We start from the raw sequence: 16,213 nt of genomic DNA on the forward strand, positions 1-16,213 counted from the left end.
TGTCCAAATAAATCAAAGTATCTGCAACTCAACCTTCTCTGCCTTGCATTATGCCATTATGCATCATCTGCACCTAAAACAATCATATTCAGTAGTTACATACATGCTCTTCTATAAAGGTGTACACAAAAAAAAAAAACATCTGTTAATTCATAATGACCTTTTATTATAGCTGAAGATTACAGAGCTATTTAAATGAAAATGTCAGTGTTTTTCTAAAACAATAAGCCTACAAAAAAACAATAAATACATCAAGAATAAATGTAAAATGAAATAACCCCGGTTTATTGCATTAGCTCGTCTTTGAAAAAAAAAGAAAAAAATGACTCTAAAAGACAGGTCCAAAAAAAGTAGCTTATACAGATAAGTCTCCCACTCTTTATGGGGATAGGTAGTAAAATGATGCAGAAAAAACCCCAAAAAAACATCTATATTCCGATTAAAGTTTCTTCCACTTGTAAACAGAAATTGAAACCACTTAACACAAGTGTACATAATGGTTTATGCTCTACATTCAGTACCATAATATGTTTCATTTCAGTGCAAATCTAGAGTGAGAATACAAATTAATGTAAAGATTTCATGAAAAATAGGCATTTAGATTCCCATAATTTGCACAATCACCTTAAGCTTCAGTGCACCATGTGAATATTTTTCATTCTGTAACTTAAAGATTCTAATCAAACTATCACTGCTTAGAGTTGAGATATCTGAACAAAGATGAGTAATGTCTAATTGCTGTAAAGAAACCAAAAGCTTTTAATGCTGCAGTAAATGTTTTTCATTGTATACAAAACATATTCAATCACACAACAATAAAGTTAATTTTTCACAAGCCCAAAGTACAAAAGTCAGGGTCAAGAGAATCGAAGAAAAGCAGCTTTATAAGAAAAGAAAAAAAAAAAACAACTATTTAAAAAGACTTACAACTTGGTATCTCTTCACACATGTGCAAATGTCCAGGAGGTAGGAACGATCTGAGGCAGTTTAAACACTAAGCTAATTTATGTTACATGGATTTAACACCATAGGTAGTTAAGAATAGTTGTAGTTTTACCCTTTTAGCCATGAACCAGTGACACTCCATGGTACAATGCTCGCTTCCACATGTAATATGTTGAGCGAGCGGTGAATGGGAAGTAAGATCGGAATTCTTTGAATGTGGGGAAGGACTTCTCCTCAAAGCGTTGCTGGAGGAAGAGTTTGGCTTTGGCCTTGAAGTTGGCAAGAGCAACAACATCCAGTGAAAACATCTGCTCATCCATGGGCACCCTGCTGGGGATGGGATGATTTAACTGTTGGGCGTCAAAAGAAGGCACAGCGGAACTTTCCAGGAACTGGGGGATGTGGACAAATGGGAGATCATCCTGCTTCTCCATCATCTTGTTGGCGTTACTCTCCTCGCTCTTGGGGACATTGACCTCTGCATTCTGAGTGACAGTTACTTTCTTTGTCTTGTGGTTTTGGCTGCTACGCCAAAGCCAATAGAAACATGATGAAATGGAGGGGAATTTGATCTTAAATTTTGTCAAGGACCAGTTGGACTTCTGAACGTACAACTTTGCAGCTTCTCTCAGCTGCTTTTTACTCAAATAGGCCAGCCTGAAACTTCTGTGTTTCCTTCTCCAGACTCTCATTCTTGGTGCAGTGGGTTGAGTAAGGCCAGGTAGTGCCAACGACTGATCTTTTGGGCTCTGACTCTTGTCGGCATCTGAGCTTTCTTCACTGCTAACAATGGTGCTTTTGTATCCCCGACTGAAGAGCAGAGCTTCTCTTCTCCAGTTGTAATAGGTTGATCGTGAAATTCCTGGGAAGTTTCTCTTGAATATCCTGAACGGAAAGGAAGTGTTCATGGCGATGCAGTTCTGCAGACAACGCTTAGCTTCCTGCATGTGTGCTACATTCTGAGCCCTCTCGGCATCCATCTTGCCCAGGTTAAGGCCAAACATACTTGCAACGCTGTCATGGTGGTCTGACTCATCTTGTTTGGTTTCAGGTGAGGACCAAACCTCCTGCTCCGTGCTTTCTCCGGGGCTGATCTCTCCAGCTGAGGATGATGTGGAGAAATGGCCACCAGATTTCATGAGCTCGTGCTTCCAGTTGTAGTACGATGACCTAGAGATCTCAGGGAAAAACTCTTTAAACTGGTGCAGGGGAATGAGTTTGCCCTCCAAGAAGCAGGCCTGGAGGAAGTATTTGGCCTCATACCTTACTGCTGGCTTTTTGCAGTGTTCCTGCGTCTGCCTCTTCCAGCGGTAGAAGGTCCTCTTGGTGATGTTGTACTTATCCTTCAGACTTGGGTAGGAAAGCTGCGACTCCTGGTTTAGCAGCTCCTCACTCCTGTGTGGAGATGTGGTCTCCTCACTTTGGGGGCTTCTACACACAAGTAAACTTGCCTGAACGAGCGAGACAAAGTATTTGGGCCTGAACAAGGACTCTGACTGCATGTCCCCAGACCACATTATGTGAATGGTTTGTGGCTCCGAGTCTTTGGGCCAGGTTCTGGGGCGTATTAGTCGATTGAAATAGGGTCGAATCTTGAGGTTGAACATGGGGTAGATGGAGTAGATGTTGAACTGAAGGACAGATGACAAGGCATAGACATGCCACATGTTGGCATAGGAGCCAGGGAAGCAGGATGCTTTCACATCTGCATCAAATATGGCCTCCAAAACGGTTACAGGCAGGTTGAGCATGTCTTCAGACTCTTCTGCACTAAGACTAAATCGTACAGCTCGGAGCATCATTTTAGAATCAATCATCCCAGATAAGTAGTATCTCTTCCAAAGCACCATTTCCACCACAGTCCTTACCTGTAAGGGGGAAAAAATCAATGAAACTGTTATTAGATAGCTAAAAAGATAAAAAAATAAAAAATAAAACAACTGGTTAAATAAAAAACATCGTATTGTCAGCTAACCTGCAGCTCTAGGCTGAGTCCGGTGTTACCCACAAGCAGTGTGCTCACAGCATCAAATAGTAAGTTGCCTTCTCCATTACAGCTCAGAGGTAGTAGCTCCTGAGGCGCATCAGCAGGGTACAGAGCTTGGGCTGCTTTGTCCACATGGACCCACTCAGGAAAATCCTGACAGGGCGCTTTAGGGAGCTGGAAAGGAGCGAAGACCCGCTCTACTCCCATGGCCACTCTGGTCACGGCGTCCAGGCCAGAGCTCTCTGTGGCCTCCTGGAGCTCTCGCAGAACGGACAGCACAACCTCATTTCTTGGGATCATACCTGCAGGTTTGAGGAGAGCTGCCGAGAAAACAAAAAAAAAGACAATTTATCATCAACAAACCCCACATTTAGGCACCGACTGCAGCATATTTCATTTTACTTCAATGGATCTTAGAGCACTACTGTTTATTAAAGCATTTTTCCCTTAATGTGAGCCTACCCGCAGAACAGGTCATGTTAGCTTTCTTAAAGTAGTACGAGAGCCATTGTCTTAAATAATTAGGCTTTCCTTCGATCTTCCGTGCTATTGTCCACTGCTTAACTAAGAAACTTATCAGCATCTCCAACACATTTTCTTAATAGACTTTAATATCTATCAAAAAAAAAAAACTAAAGGCATAGAAATAGACTCTATAAACATTACTATAGAAATATGGAATTCTTCAACACTCAATTATAGATCCAGATTCTAACTGAAAAACATTAAAAACTTTTTCAGAGCTATGAAGATGACACTCGATAAATAAATTGCCCTGTCTCTGGAGGACCCACACTTGCTTCCTGCACTTTTTAAATGGATTTCAGATTTTGGCATGGATGGCAGGAAAGTTTGTTGGAAAATGACTTAGTTTTAACATTTGCCAATGACCTTCAAAATGGAAATTCTCATAATGAAGCAGAACATTTCTATAAGATTCAAATAAATAAAATGAAACTCTAAAACAAACAGGTTTAGGTTTCTTGTTGCATGCTAAAAAAAAAAGATTTATCTAAGACACATTTTATAATCAGGAAACTGCTGGTTTTAAATCTTTTTCTTTTCAGCCCTATGTGAGCATAAAAGTGCAGAAAATCTTAGCTTTCACAGTTCCTTAAAAAAGAATATGAAAGCAACATTACAAGTACTATAAAATCCAGCTGCTTAATACTGGTAAAGTTCACAGACACCATATATTATACTTAAAAAGTCTCTGAAACTGTTACTGGTGTATGTTAGAACCAATTTGAAGGTATATTATGGATATTTTAGATTATGTATGGACACAATCCTGTATATTTATCAGATCAGCGTTTATGGAAATAAAAATCCTGATGCTTTATGAAAGTGGTGAATTTATACTGATCAAACTATCTGTGTTGAAGCATTGCTCTTTTTAAGGCCCAGGTCCCCAATACAGCCATTCTTAAGTCATGAGGTCAAGAGAGATTTAATTTTGAAAAGCATGCTTAATACTTAATACGGTTATGATAAGTCTAACTTAACCTCATCTGTTTTTTTTACTTTACCTTAATTAGATATTGAAGGATTTCTTTACTAATTTGTTTTGTCTTGATAAAATACCTTCTATCAACTGCGCAATTTGTTTTCGTTTGAAGTGTAACCAAAAAGTATTATTTATTCTAATTTCTTGCTTATTTAGTATCTTAAATCAGGGGTTCTTAACCCTGGTTCTCAGGGCCCTTTATGTTATAGATGCGTCTCTACTGAAGCACACCTGATTCAAATGATTGCATTTCCTCCTCCACAGCCCTCAAATGCTGCAAAAGCCAGTTAATTACCTTTTCATTCAGGTCAGGTGTGTGGAGGCATAGAAACCCCTCAAACATGTAGGACAGTGGGTCCTGAAGTTAAATCTCTACCTCCAGTGCTCTCATTATAAATTAATCATCATAACAATAAGTACAGCAGCTGTTATTTAAGTAAATTTAAAGTACAGTTCATTTTTCCTTTACCTGGCTTTGTTTAACAATATTCTGTTGGTTTAGTAAATGTTTTTTCCCTCCCCCTGTTTAATCAGATGTAAAGCAGTCTGAACAGAAAAACGCTCTATAAATAAAGACTGATGCATTACGCGGGGTAATATTGTTATAAAAATTCGCAGCAATGCAGTGACTGGGATTAGTTTCAAAAGATTTTAGAAAGTTGGTTTGATCAAATAAAAATAGGCGATAATTTCAGCAGAAACATCAGGAGAAAGTTTGAATGTCTTACCTGGGCGTCCTGAGACTAACATGAGTCTCAATAAGTCGCGCACAATCAGGGCGGAAGGATACACCGTCCGAGAGGTGGTAGTGGGTTAGTTAGTTAGTCCATCCCCTGCACGCAGCTCCGGAGGGTCCTGTCCGATGTTGGGGGCTGATAGGAGGAACCTCCCATCAGGAAATTGTCAATCGCCGAATCACCTTTTTTCATCCTACCTTTTTTTTTTTTTTGCCCTCTGTTTCTGCACTGTGAAATCCCCCTCCTCCTCCTCCTCCTCCTCAAGTAGAGCCAGGGTCAATTTCAATGTGAAGTGTTAACAAAAGCCAATGTGTGAGAGGCGGGTCAATGCTTGCAGGTATCGGTGCTTTTAGGATTTTATCAACACTTTTATGTTTTCTGTTCTGTCTCAAAGCTGGTTGTCTACAGGTCACTTCCAAGGTTATTTGCAAAGTCCTGTCTGCAGCAGGGGGCACTCACTGCTGAGCTTAAACTATTCAATTGACCCACCTCCATAACAAGAAATATATTATTTTCTAAATAATTATTTTGTTATATTTTTTTATATCAGACTAAAACACACAGCTGATGTATCATTAACTCTGCTATTTTGATTTACTACCTGTTTTTACCTCTCCTTGTTTTATTTTCCTTCTATTATTAATTCATGTAAAGCAATTTGAGTTATCCATGTACCTTTTGTATCATTGTGCTTTATAAAAAAAAACTTGCCTAATGATGCACAAATTGTGTAATTAGAATAAAAGCACAGGCTAACTTTCTGAAGGACTTGTGTGGACATGTCCCCCACCAATAATTTCAATAGACTTTGGCTCTCAGCAATATGTGGGACATATTTCTAAGTTTGATTTTGCTGCATTTAAAGGAGGATAATCACTGATGTAGCTGAAAGGGAAAACATCCAATCAATCAATCCACATTTTTCTGGATGGATGAATAAAACTGAGATTGTGTTCAAACAAGGGAGGCATGATATATTGCTGTTGGCATCGGAATCTGCTTTTATTCATCCTTTTTTTTATATATATACATTAATGTCTAACTACTCATAAATATAAATATCAGTCTATTTTGGTTCTTTTGTGTTCTCAACAATAGGAAAGCATTCAATAAATATATGTTTGAACTCATTTTTGGAAAAAACAAACCCTATTGAAAGCGTTTGTGTCGAGTAACTGTAGGTCCATCACCCACCTACTTTCATCACAAAGTTACACGCTTGAATAAAAGTAATCTAAATAGATTGGTAGTTGGAGTACCTATAGATTAATCAAAATCTGGTCTAAATATTCAATTTTTTTGTGTGTATCTCAATCTGAGGTAGCTTTTAGGTACCTAGGAACTCATAAACTCTCAAATCCAGTGGTGCTCCCAGAAGTTTTCAATGGTTTAAGAGTAAATGGGAGCCACTTATTAAAATATTTGGGTAGAACTAGAATTAGTTGATTTGTATTAGTACTGATTAGATGTAGTTTTAGTTGGGAAAGGGTTAATTGCATGATACATAACAGGATTCCAAGATTGATTTGAAGGCTAATCCTTGCTAAAACTGCTAGGTTTGAGTTTAGAGACAATTTGTACCTGAATGCATGAGCTGCCTTATTTACTAAATGATCCACCTGGGCTTTAAACGTTGTAGCTCATCAAAAAACACCAATGCTTCTTTAATAATGATACACTTTTATTATGAGTATGATGCACAAAAAAGGAAGAAATGTGTTTTATTGAAGTATGCACTTAACTTTTGTTAAAGTTAGCCTAAACCCAAATTTAAAAGGTAATTTTTTTCCTGTAAACTTGTTTAGGTCATTTCTCTAGTCCGTTCTCAGTAGGCCGTATGAAAGCTGGTTTGTTGATTAGAAGAATGAATGTGCAGACGGGGTGTGGGCACAAGCTTTATGAGACCAGAGGAAGGCACCTGAGCTCCAGCTCAGAGGGTTTCTCTACTGTATCACTTTTGACACCTCCCCTACTCCCTTTTGCAGGATTTCTCTAATCAACGCCTTTTGTCCCACACATGCACAACAATCCCAGCACTAGCAGCGCATTCCCAACCCCCACTACCCCCACTGTAGACCCTCTGACACACACATAACACTCTAAGGAAACACAGCATTTGGCCCCTGCTGATCAGCTCCAAGGCCATGGCAGACAAACTGGTGCCTGAGTTTGTGGAGGTTCAAGGCTTTGGCCCTAACGTCAATTAGGCTGCATGAAAAACATGCATTTTACAGCTTTTGCTTGTAAACAATGAATCAAAGTTTTGTGTGTAGGGGTGGGAATTTTTTCCCTTTTCAGGGTCTCGCCCTTTTTCTGTTGAGATAACGTTTCTGTGATTTGTTTAATTATAACTCCTTGTTCCAAACCTAGCATCTACTTTGTGAGATTGGAGAGATTTTGTGCAGAGTATCTTGTGAAGAATCGCCTTAATCATCAGTTGTGATGGTAGCCATCTACAGACTTTTCATTCCTACATAGTTTCCAACATGATGTCTCTCCTAATTAAACCATATTTAATTCTGTTGCATCACTCATAGCCCATATGCAACTGCTAAGGGAAAGAATTCCCATATTGTACAGCTGTCACCTCTATGTATCAATGGAGTTTGCAGGATGATATGGGGTGTTCATTTTTGATGTATGTATCAAATGCACGGCTGCAAGCAAAGGCAAGGCTATTTTATTTGTATAGCACAATCCAGTACATGGACAATTCAATGTGCTTTAAATTGCAAATACAAGTACAATTACTATTGTTATTCAATTATCTGGGCAATGTATCTTCCTAAAAATGCTTTCTGTTTCCCCTGCATGGCTTCTGGAAATTTAAATGATACTTTGTATGGCTTTCTTTTTCACAGTCCTCTATGAATGACAGAATTCTGCAGTGCATAACTCATGTCCGACTGTTCCATTTAGGCAGATAGCTAAGGGTCTTCTTAAACTTTCCTGTTTACTCATGTTCTCTAACATAATTCTGAAGCCTTCACAGAACAGCTGTATTTGTACTATTTTTTTTAAATTACACACAGGTGGACTCTATTGACCAACTACTTGAATTTTAAAGGTACATATAATCCCTGGATTTAGGACTAGCTTAAAGGCAGCAGCATATTCCATGATAAGCCTGAAATTTGTTCTTGTTTAGGGAGTTCCTTGCTGCTTTTTCTCAGCAAGTCATCTGAGCAAAACCTTTTTTCACAATTGTTGTGGTTGGGTAGTATTTGGATGTAGTAAAAAAGTGGAAATGATTTTCCCTTTTTTATATCAGGTGTGGAATTATCTTTACAGTGAAAAAAGGTAACAAATATAATGGATGCACAGCAAAAAACGATCTATAAACGATCCTTAATTTGAGCCGGTAAATAAGATGAGCTGCCAATTGAATTAGTATTTTTGTACTTGAAAATGCAGTTTTTTTTTTTTTTTATTATTTTAAATCTCACTTAGTGTGTCTCACTGACCTGCTTAATTAAAGAAAAATGCACTTATTCCAAGAAAAATTGAATTAGTTACATTTCATTTTTTTGCAGTGTAGCTTTGTGAATCGGTTTGTCAAAGCAGTAAGAAAATAATAAAAATATGAACATTTCTGTTATACAGTTCATTCTCTTACCACATCTTGAACAAGAACAAAATTCTCAGTTTTGCAGTTTATAATTAGCCTTAAACGCTGTCCGATTCTTGGTTTTGAGAACAATCTTATTTTATTTCAATAACTATGCATTCATTTTCATCAATTCATCAAAAATCTGATCATGTTTAAATAATATAAAGGATTTTATTAAGCACAGAAGATTGTATCTGAATTTAGTGAAACCAAAGAAGCAGTTGTTGGTTTGATTCCAGCTTCTTCCTGTCACATGCCAAAATATGTAAGGAACCTATCCCTAAATTGCCTTCTGGGTCCATTTTTGAAAGCATGATTGAGTGGATGTGTTTGTAATTTAAAGCTATTGGATTTGGTCAGCTTTAATAGACACAAGCTTTCTAAATCCAGTCTATTTACCATTTCTCACCAATTCTTAAGGGTACCCAAAGTAAATCCCAGTGAAACCTTTCCGATTCTCTTATCATCAGTTAGTGATCCATGATATTATAGAAATGATTTATGGTCACTTCATACATAATTTTTCTAATTTCTATGCTTTTCTGTTGGTTGGTTTTTTGCCTCGCTGCCATTTCAACAAACTTTTAAAACCTTCTCTCATTCCTCCTAGGCCATTTTGAAAAAGTTTATATCCAAGCAATTTAACCCATGGAAATCTGCCCCACATCAGGTTCTACATAAACCCAGAAACAGTTTCTATAGTGTGTGGGCCTGCTGGTCCTGTTTGAGTCTGCTCCATCTTCTCAACCCCCATAGATTCCTGTCTATGGCCAATCACACATCTTAGGTGTGTAGATTAGCTGTGCTGCGCTGCACTGTGAACACAGTAGTGGGCTTGCTGGAAGCATTTAAAATGCAAATAGGGCAACACTGGGACCGGCTCCGGCAGTCTCTTACCTGCTGTGGCTGTGTGGGGCTCTGTTCTTGTGTGCGCAGGTGTGTGTGAGTGTGTGTGCATGGGAAAGTAAATACATGTGAGGACAGGAGCCAGGATTGTAGGCCATGTGTAAAGGTAATTCAGCATGTTTGAAAAGGAGGTACATACTTACTCCCTAATGAAGATCCAACCAAACAGATTGATTTTTACACCTGGTTCCCAACAGAACATTCAAATAGTAAGGATACTGATCCAAACATCACTGTCAGAGCAGCTCTTTATGAAATCTTCTCAGCTCTCTGTTGTGTGTCTGGTTTCACAGCAGTCTTTAAGCCCCCCTACCTGGGTTTGCAAATGTTTGGGGAACAAGCCAGACTGATCAAATACTCCAATTTATTCAGCTTTAAGTTGCATAAATGAATCATAGAAAGACCCTAAAATCACCAGTTTAATGCATATTTGCCCTTATGTTCCAGTTCAGTTCCATAAAAGTCACAGTATTTCATAGGAAGCAGTATTCTGTTATCTTTAATGCCTATAAATGAGGCAGAAATATAAGAACACAAGCTGTTGAATGACTCAAAAATATGTAGTCTGATACGTGTTATATAGATAGTGCTATTGTTAGATAAAAAGGTGAAGTATTGAACTTGTAGGTGTTTTTTCATCAGTTATACATTTATGAATTTTTGATCAACAAAACAATTCAATCCAGATATCAGTGGGAAACTAAATGATCCATTTCTGCAGAAAATTACATAAACTAAGACGGATTAACTGAATGCAGATGAAGGGGTTAGGCAATAAATACTTATTATATAAGTGAAATATATTGAAAATTGATGAATATTCCTGTTCCTATGGGCAAAAATGTCCAAAAAAGTATCAACTGGTTTAATTTTACCTGATGACCTATACAAATGTTTTTCTTTACCAAAATAATTCATAGGATGGTGTGATTGCTACAAACAGACTATTTCTCTAAAGTTTAATGACAACATTTGCATTTATAAACTTCTGTATGCTCCAGTGAGTTATAGAGACTTGGTTAATAGAAGTGATTTTTGTAAAGTAAACCATATACTGGATACCAGTTTCTTTAAATACATATTCACTACATATAATGAAAGCTTATCTGCCACCTAGTGGCCAGAGTTATCCCAACCTGCATTATATTTAGTTAATATGCATACTACAAGTCATATATTTATATTTATTGTTTTTGGTACATTAAAATTAAAGTATTTCCACTTCATATGAATTTACCCTTGTAAAATAAAAATGTATTTTATTCTCTAAATGTTAAATCCATCCGGGCAGTAAGGGGTGATGTCCTACTGTGTTTTCTTTATTCAGACTGCTTTTGTGAAAACAGCTATTCGTGCTCCTTTAAATGATAAGCTGCAATGATTTCTGTGATACGTCTGCAGTCTTAGGTTACTATGACATTTGATTAATTCCAATCTCCATTTTGCTCCCTTCATGTGTTACCATTTTAACACAGCCTAATTTCATTGTGAAATTTTCCACAAACCTTTTTCCACCCCTACTCTTAATTGCTTTTTAATAGTTTACTTTGTTTACAGTTCGAAATGTCTGAAGAACAGATATGTATAACACTAAAAAAGATCAAATGCCATGTAAATGTATAGGAAAATACTGTTTAATCAATTGTTGACTTTTCCCCATTTGGACCAGTTAACTAAATAAATATAACAGATTTAGACCTTCATGAAATCAAAGTAACAATAAAACTGAACAAATAGTATTGTTGGAGTTCTTTAACCACATATTATTTTTTCAACAACATTAGTATATTATAGACAGTAACTTTAAATCATCAGCACAACAAGAGAATATAAAATATCTCCACAAAATAACCAAAACTACTACTGAGAGGTGAAAAAATTACCGGCACCTATCATAAAGTTATGCATCTTCTTAGCCTTAATCCTAAAATGTCCTAAAAGAGCATACTTGTTTTTTTTCCCTTGATGCTGAAATATTTTTGATCAGATTCCTGTCACTTTAGCTCCTGGTTGTATGATCTTTGTCCCATTTTTAGGGCCCTAGTAAGATGTGGGATAAAACCTTAAGCCCAGGTATTTTTGGCACAATGCTTCCGTCTCAATACAACATGTTGTTTAAATAGAGATTAACACATCATATGTCATAGCAATTCAAGTCAGTTAAAAAACATGAAAAAAAAATCCTTTAAAAACTCCACATTTTGTGTATTTTTTTGGGATACTTTCCAAAACCGTAGAATTTCTATCATATTACACATAAAGGCACCGCCTAGTTTCAGTGTGGTTGTATGGCATTGGACATCAGAAAGTTATATTTGCTCATACAGTTTCACTCAAAAAACCTCTTGAAAATTCACATTAGCAAGTGCATTTTATAAAAACAGCCACTGTTTCTTTTTACTCCCTTAGACCTAAATAGTCAACCTGACAACTACAACAAGAATGGAGATAACAAACTTATCAATTTTACACTACATGCAGCTCTAGGCCAGTTTTTTAAAAGCTTTTTTATTCTATTGGTATTTGATACAAGCGTATTCTGTTGACTCACACTCCTGGAGCAGCATGCTGTCAGAGCCTGTAGGAAGAGTGATGACTGCATAGATCACCTCACCTGGAGCCTGGACACCAACAATCTCATTAATCTTACATTTTTTTGAGATTATATAAAATGTCTATTGAGTCTGGGGTGGGGGGGATACTTACAGAGTCACCAGTGGTCAAATTACATGAGTTGTTTGCTATCTGATTGTCTGAAAATGAAAAGCATTACAACAAAAGACGCCCATCAGTTTCTCAGTATGTATAATTTTTATAGGAGTTTTCACAGAGGAAATCAGACACAACAGCTGGAAAACTAACTAAACTCAGAGGCTGGAGTCTAAAACACAAAATATTTTTTCTTATGGTATCTCTGGAGCTGCAGAGATCCACAGCTACAGTCATTTTTAGAGACAACCTTAGATGTTCTGTTTTAATTGTCTACAATCCATGTAGGGAACAAAACAAATATGGGCAACAAGAAAAATCAGATAATAAAAAAAAAACTCAACTTCTAAGGAAAATGCTGCATAAGGTAAAATACTTAGACTATTTTTCAGTCATGCCCACAGTGAAATATGGTGCTGGATGCATCATGTGGGAATGCCTTTGCACAGAAAGGGTAATGAAAGACAGGCAGAAGTGATTGGAAGATGGATGGAGCTAAATATAAGTGGAGGAGAGCTTATTGGACACGGTTTTAAAAGTACAACCAGAGCTACAATGAATCTAATGTGTTAAAGATGAACACAGAAAACCAATATGGAAACCAGCTGAGGGTGGACAAAAACATCCGACTATATGTGCAAAGCTGAGGGAGAGACGCATCCAAAGATACCTGCAGCAAAAATGTTAACAGAGAGTACTTCTACACAGTATGGACTCAGAGGCCCTAAACACAAACGCACTTGTCTGATTTTTATTCATTAAAGATATCGAAAACAATTTTTCCTTTCGCTTCCACCTCATAACAAATTTAGACAAGCTAAATTCATTTTATTGCCACAAAATGGAAAAACGATTATTTTTCCAGCCAGTCTAACATGGTTTGGAAAGTCACTTAAAGCCAAATGGTGTTAAATAATCACAGATTACAAAACATAGCTTTAAGCAGTAAAAAAGAAAAAAAATTGGGAAGCTCACTTCTTACTTCACGACCACAAAAGAACAGTTGTGCAAGGTGACACCTATTGTGACCAGATGTATGACATGCATGTTACAATTTTTCTAAGTGGACATTTCATCACACTGTGGCGCTAGTTTAAGGAGGTTCAGAAAAACGTACCTCTTCTTGTTCTTCTTCCCTTTACAACAAATGCAGCAACGAGAGCTGTCACCACCATGCAGCCTAGTGCTCCCACAGCAGCCCCAATAGTGCCCATGCTGTGACCTAATAAAAAAACAATTAAATAACCTACTGTAAGGGATGGGGAATGATTCATTGTAAGCCTGAAACATATTTTTAAAAGTACCCTGTAGCACTACACTGCAAAAATCTAGAAATAAGAACGTTTTCTAAAATGTATTTATCCTTAATTTAAGTGGGTAAATAAGATGATTTGCTAATAAGTATTTTCTTTTCTCTTAAATTTAAGATAATTACATAATATGCACTTGAAATAAGACAATCCCATAGTTTTTCTTATTTTAAATGAAATTTACTTTGTTTTATTGGCAAAGTGTGTTACCAACCTCCTCTATTAAAAATAAATTGATTATTTTAAGGGGAAAAAAAGACTTTTTGCAGTGTAGGGTACCTTGGAGATCAGCTTTAGGCTGTAAGACGAGGCCTTTCCCTCCACCTCTTCCAGTAGGCCCTACAAAAGGGAACTTTTTTATGTAAATAATTGCTGTTTTTTTTTTATCATTAAAAAAAAGAATCAAAATTGTGGCTGACAGCCAACAAACCTTGCACTCTGATCCAAAACTCATCAGAAGTCTGGATTTGCTCATTCACGGCCATCTGACACTTGAACCTCCTGCTTGCGGGACTCTGCAGCGCTATAGTCAGGGTGACATCACAGGGAGACCTCTGCTGTATCTGGAGTTGGGAGTCTGGGATTACTTTGGAGCTGGATTCATCCACCCACATCAGGCTGATGTATGACTGCTGATCATTACAGTGTTTATGCCTGAGGTGGGTGGGAAGTACACACTGCAGCGACAATTTCTCTCCAGGTGCAAGGATTAAATCTGAAGCTGCTAAGAGAAAAAAAAAAGGAATATATTTCCATATAGAACAGATTCCTAATTTTACTCTCAAGCTTTTTTTCAGAGGTGAAAAAGGATTCAACGGAGACCACCTGGATTCTTTTGGCACCGAAGATGTCCATCATCCACTTTGAAATGTAGAAAACACTTTGCGCCATCATCCTCAGGGTTAGACGTCTGGATTTCTGCATTATGAACTACTGCAAAGTAATCATTTCTCCCTCTTGTGTTGAAATGCCAGATGTCATAGCAAATATTATCACATGGAAAAGTATCAAAAGTCCTTCTTAAAAACATCCGATCATCTTTTCCATTTACGCCTGCAGAAAGAACTCAAGAAATTAAAATGATACTCAACAATAACAGAGATAAACACAGAGGATAATATATATATATATATATATATATATATATATATATATATATATATATATATATATATATATATATATATGTCCTTCACAGTACCTGATCTGATAAAATATAACAGAAGCATCCTTGTCACAGCATAAACCATCTCAGCCATCCTGTTTGCAAATCTGTCCTGTCAAAGTGACATCTGAGGTTCAGTTGTTGCTAACAGTTAACAGCATCATCAGTTCCCGTATTAGCCAACATGCAAACAAATCGTCCCTGAAAGTTCACTGTCCTTTTGATGCGTTGCAGAACAAGATTGAAGCAGCTTCATTGCAAAAACAATCTAGAAATATGTAAAAAAAAAAAAAAATCCTAAATTAAGTGCATTTATCCTTAATTCAAGTAGGCAAATAAGAGGATTTGCTAATAGAATTAGTATCTTTACTGTTAAAATGAGATAATTAGATAATATGCACTTGAAATAAGACAATGCTAATGTTTTTTCTTATTTTAAATGTAAATTGTCTTGTTCCATTTAGAAAGTGCCTCACTTACCTCCTCAGTTCAAGAAAAAATACATTAATTTCAAGAAAAAGATGACTTAGATTTCAATTTTTTTGTAGTTTTGGATGCTTGTTTATTTGACAGCAAAACACAATAAAATAGAACTTCATTGATCTCACATTGGAGAAATTCCCCGGTGACATCGGCTCTTATAAACGGGTTTTAATACTGGCCTTCATCTTGTGAGAGACCAAATCATACATTGATTGCATATTTGTAGATTATTGACATGCCTTGCAAAAGCATTAGTACATCTTGAGCCACAAAACTGTGAGATGAAAAGGAATGAACAGTTTTCTTAGTTTTTACTAAAACAAATCTAAAGTGTAATTTGCATACTGACACCACAAAGAAAATAGAGAAACGATTTTAGAGACTACCTACCTTCAAAGGTCGCAGGATTTATTAAAAAGAGTAAACCTTATTGTGATTTTTTTCCTAATATAAATTCTAATAGGGAAGGTTTAAAAAAAAAAGAACAAACAGTATTAAGATTAAAGAATACCTAGACCTCAGCTTTAACAAACCATAAGACTCATAGCTTATTTTTACACTACAGCAGGGAAAGAAGTGCAAGGACTAAGATTTAGCCAGGAGAAAATCCTGGAAGAAGGCAACAATACAGAGGGCTGTATAAACACTGAGAAACGCTTTTTGTCTGTGAACATTTTCTATCCATCAGTCCTCAAGTGGCATAGATTTAGCTTCCCCTGGTTTAAATTCTGTACTCATTTTTATTTAAGGCCATTTTTGCTATCTAATAAATCAATAAAATGATCACAGATTAATTAATTTGCAGTAATTGTTAATTGCAGTCCTAATTTGCTCCAAGACGCTCCTAAAAAAAG

At 36.7% G+C, this 16,213-nt stretch overlaps 2 protein-coding genes across 3 annotated transcripts; both read right to left on the reverse strand.

The window, feature by feature from the left end:
* Positions 1–239: 239 nt before the first annotated feature.
* On the reverse strand, positions 240–5,369 carry vrtn (vertebrae development associated). Its single transcript, XM_015398731.1, has 3 exons — positions 5,168–5,369; positions 2,921–3,252; positions 240–2,813 (listed from the first exon to the last, which is right to left on the reverse strand). Exons 1-3 carry the CDS (start codon positions 5,187–5,189, stop codon positions 1,062–1,064), a joined length of 2,106 nt encoding a protein of 701 aa, XP_015254217.1. The 5' UTR covers positions 5,190–5,369; the 3' UTR covers positions 240–1,061.
* Positions 5,370–11,695: 6,326 nt separating this feature from the next.
* Positions 11,696–14,977, reverse strand: LOC107100297. Of its 2 annotated transcripts, none has more exons than XM_015398733.1 (7): positions 14,913–14,977; positions 14,537–14,764; positions 14,142–14,432; positions 13,991–14,050; positions 13,519–13,623; positions 12,399–12,445; positions 11,696–12,313 (listed from the first exon to the last, which is right to left on the reverse strand). In XM_015398733.1, the coding sequence occupies exons 1-7, from the start codon at positions 14,968–14,970 to the stop codon at positions 12,206–12,208; spliced, it is 897 nt and encodes a 298-aa protein (XP_015254219.1). In that variant the 5' UTR covers positions 14,971–14,977; the 3' UTR covers positions 11,696–12,205. The 2 variants fall into 2 exon arrangements, with proteins under 2 accessions (XP_015254219.1, XP_015254218.1); XM_015398732.1 differs by having other exon boundaries at positions 14,142–14,435.
* Between the last annotated feature and the right edge of the window lie 1,236 nt (positions 14,978–16,213).

Source organism: Cyprinodon variegatus, unplaced genomic scaffold (assembly GCF_000732505.1).
Source record: "Cyprinodon variegatus isolate N-32 unplaced genomic scaffold, C_variegatus-1.0 Scaffold956, whole genome shotgun sequence".
NCBI classification, from domain to species: Eukaryota; Metazoa; Chordata; class Actinopteri; order Cyprinodontiformes; family Cyprinodontidae; genus Cyprinodon; species Cyprinodon variegatus.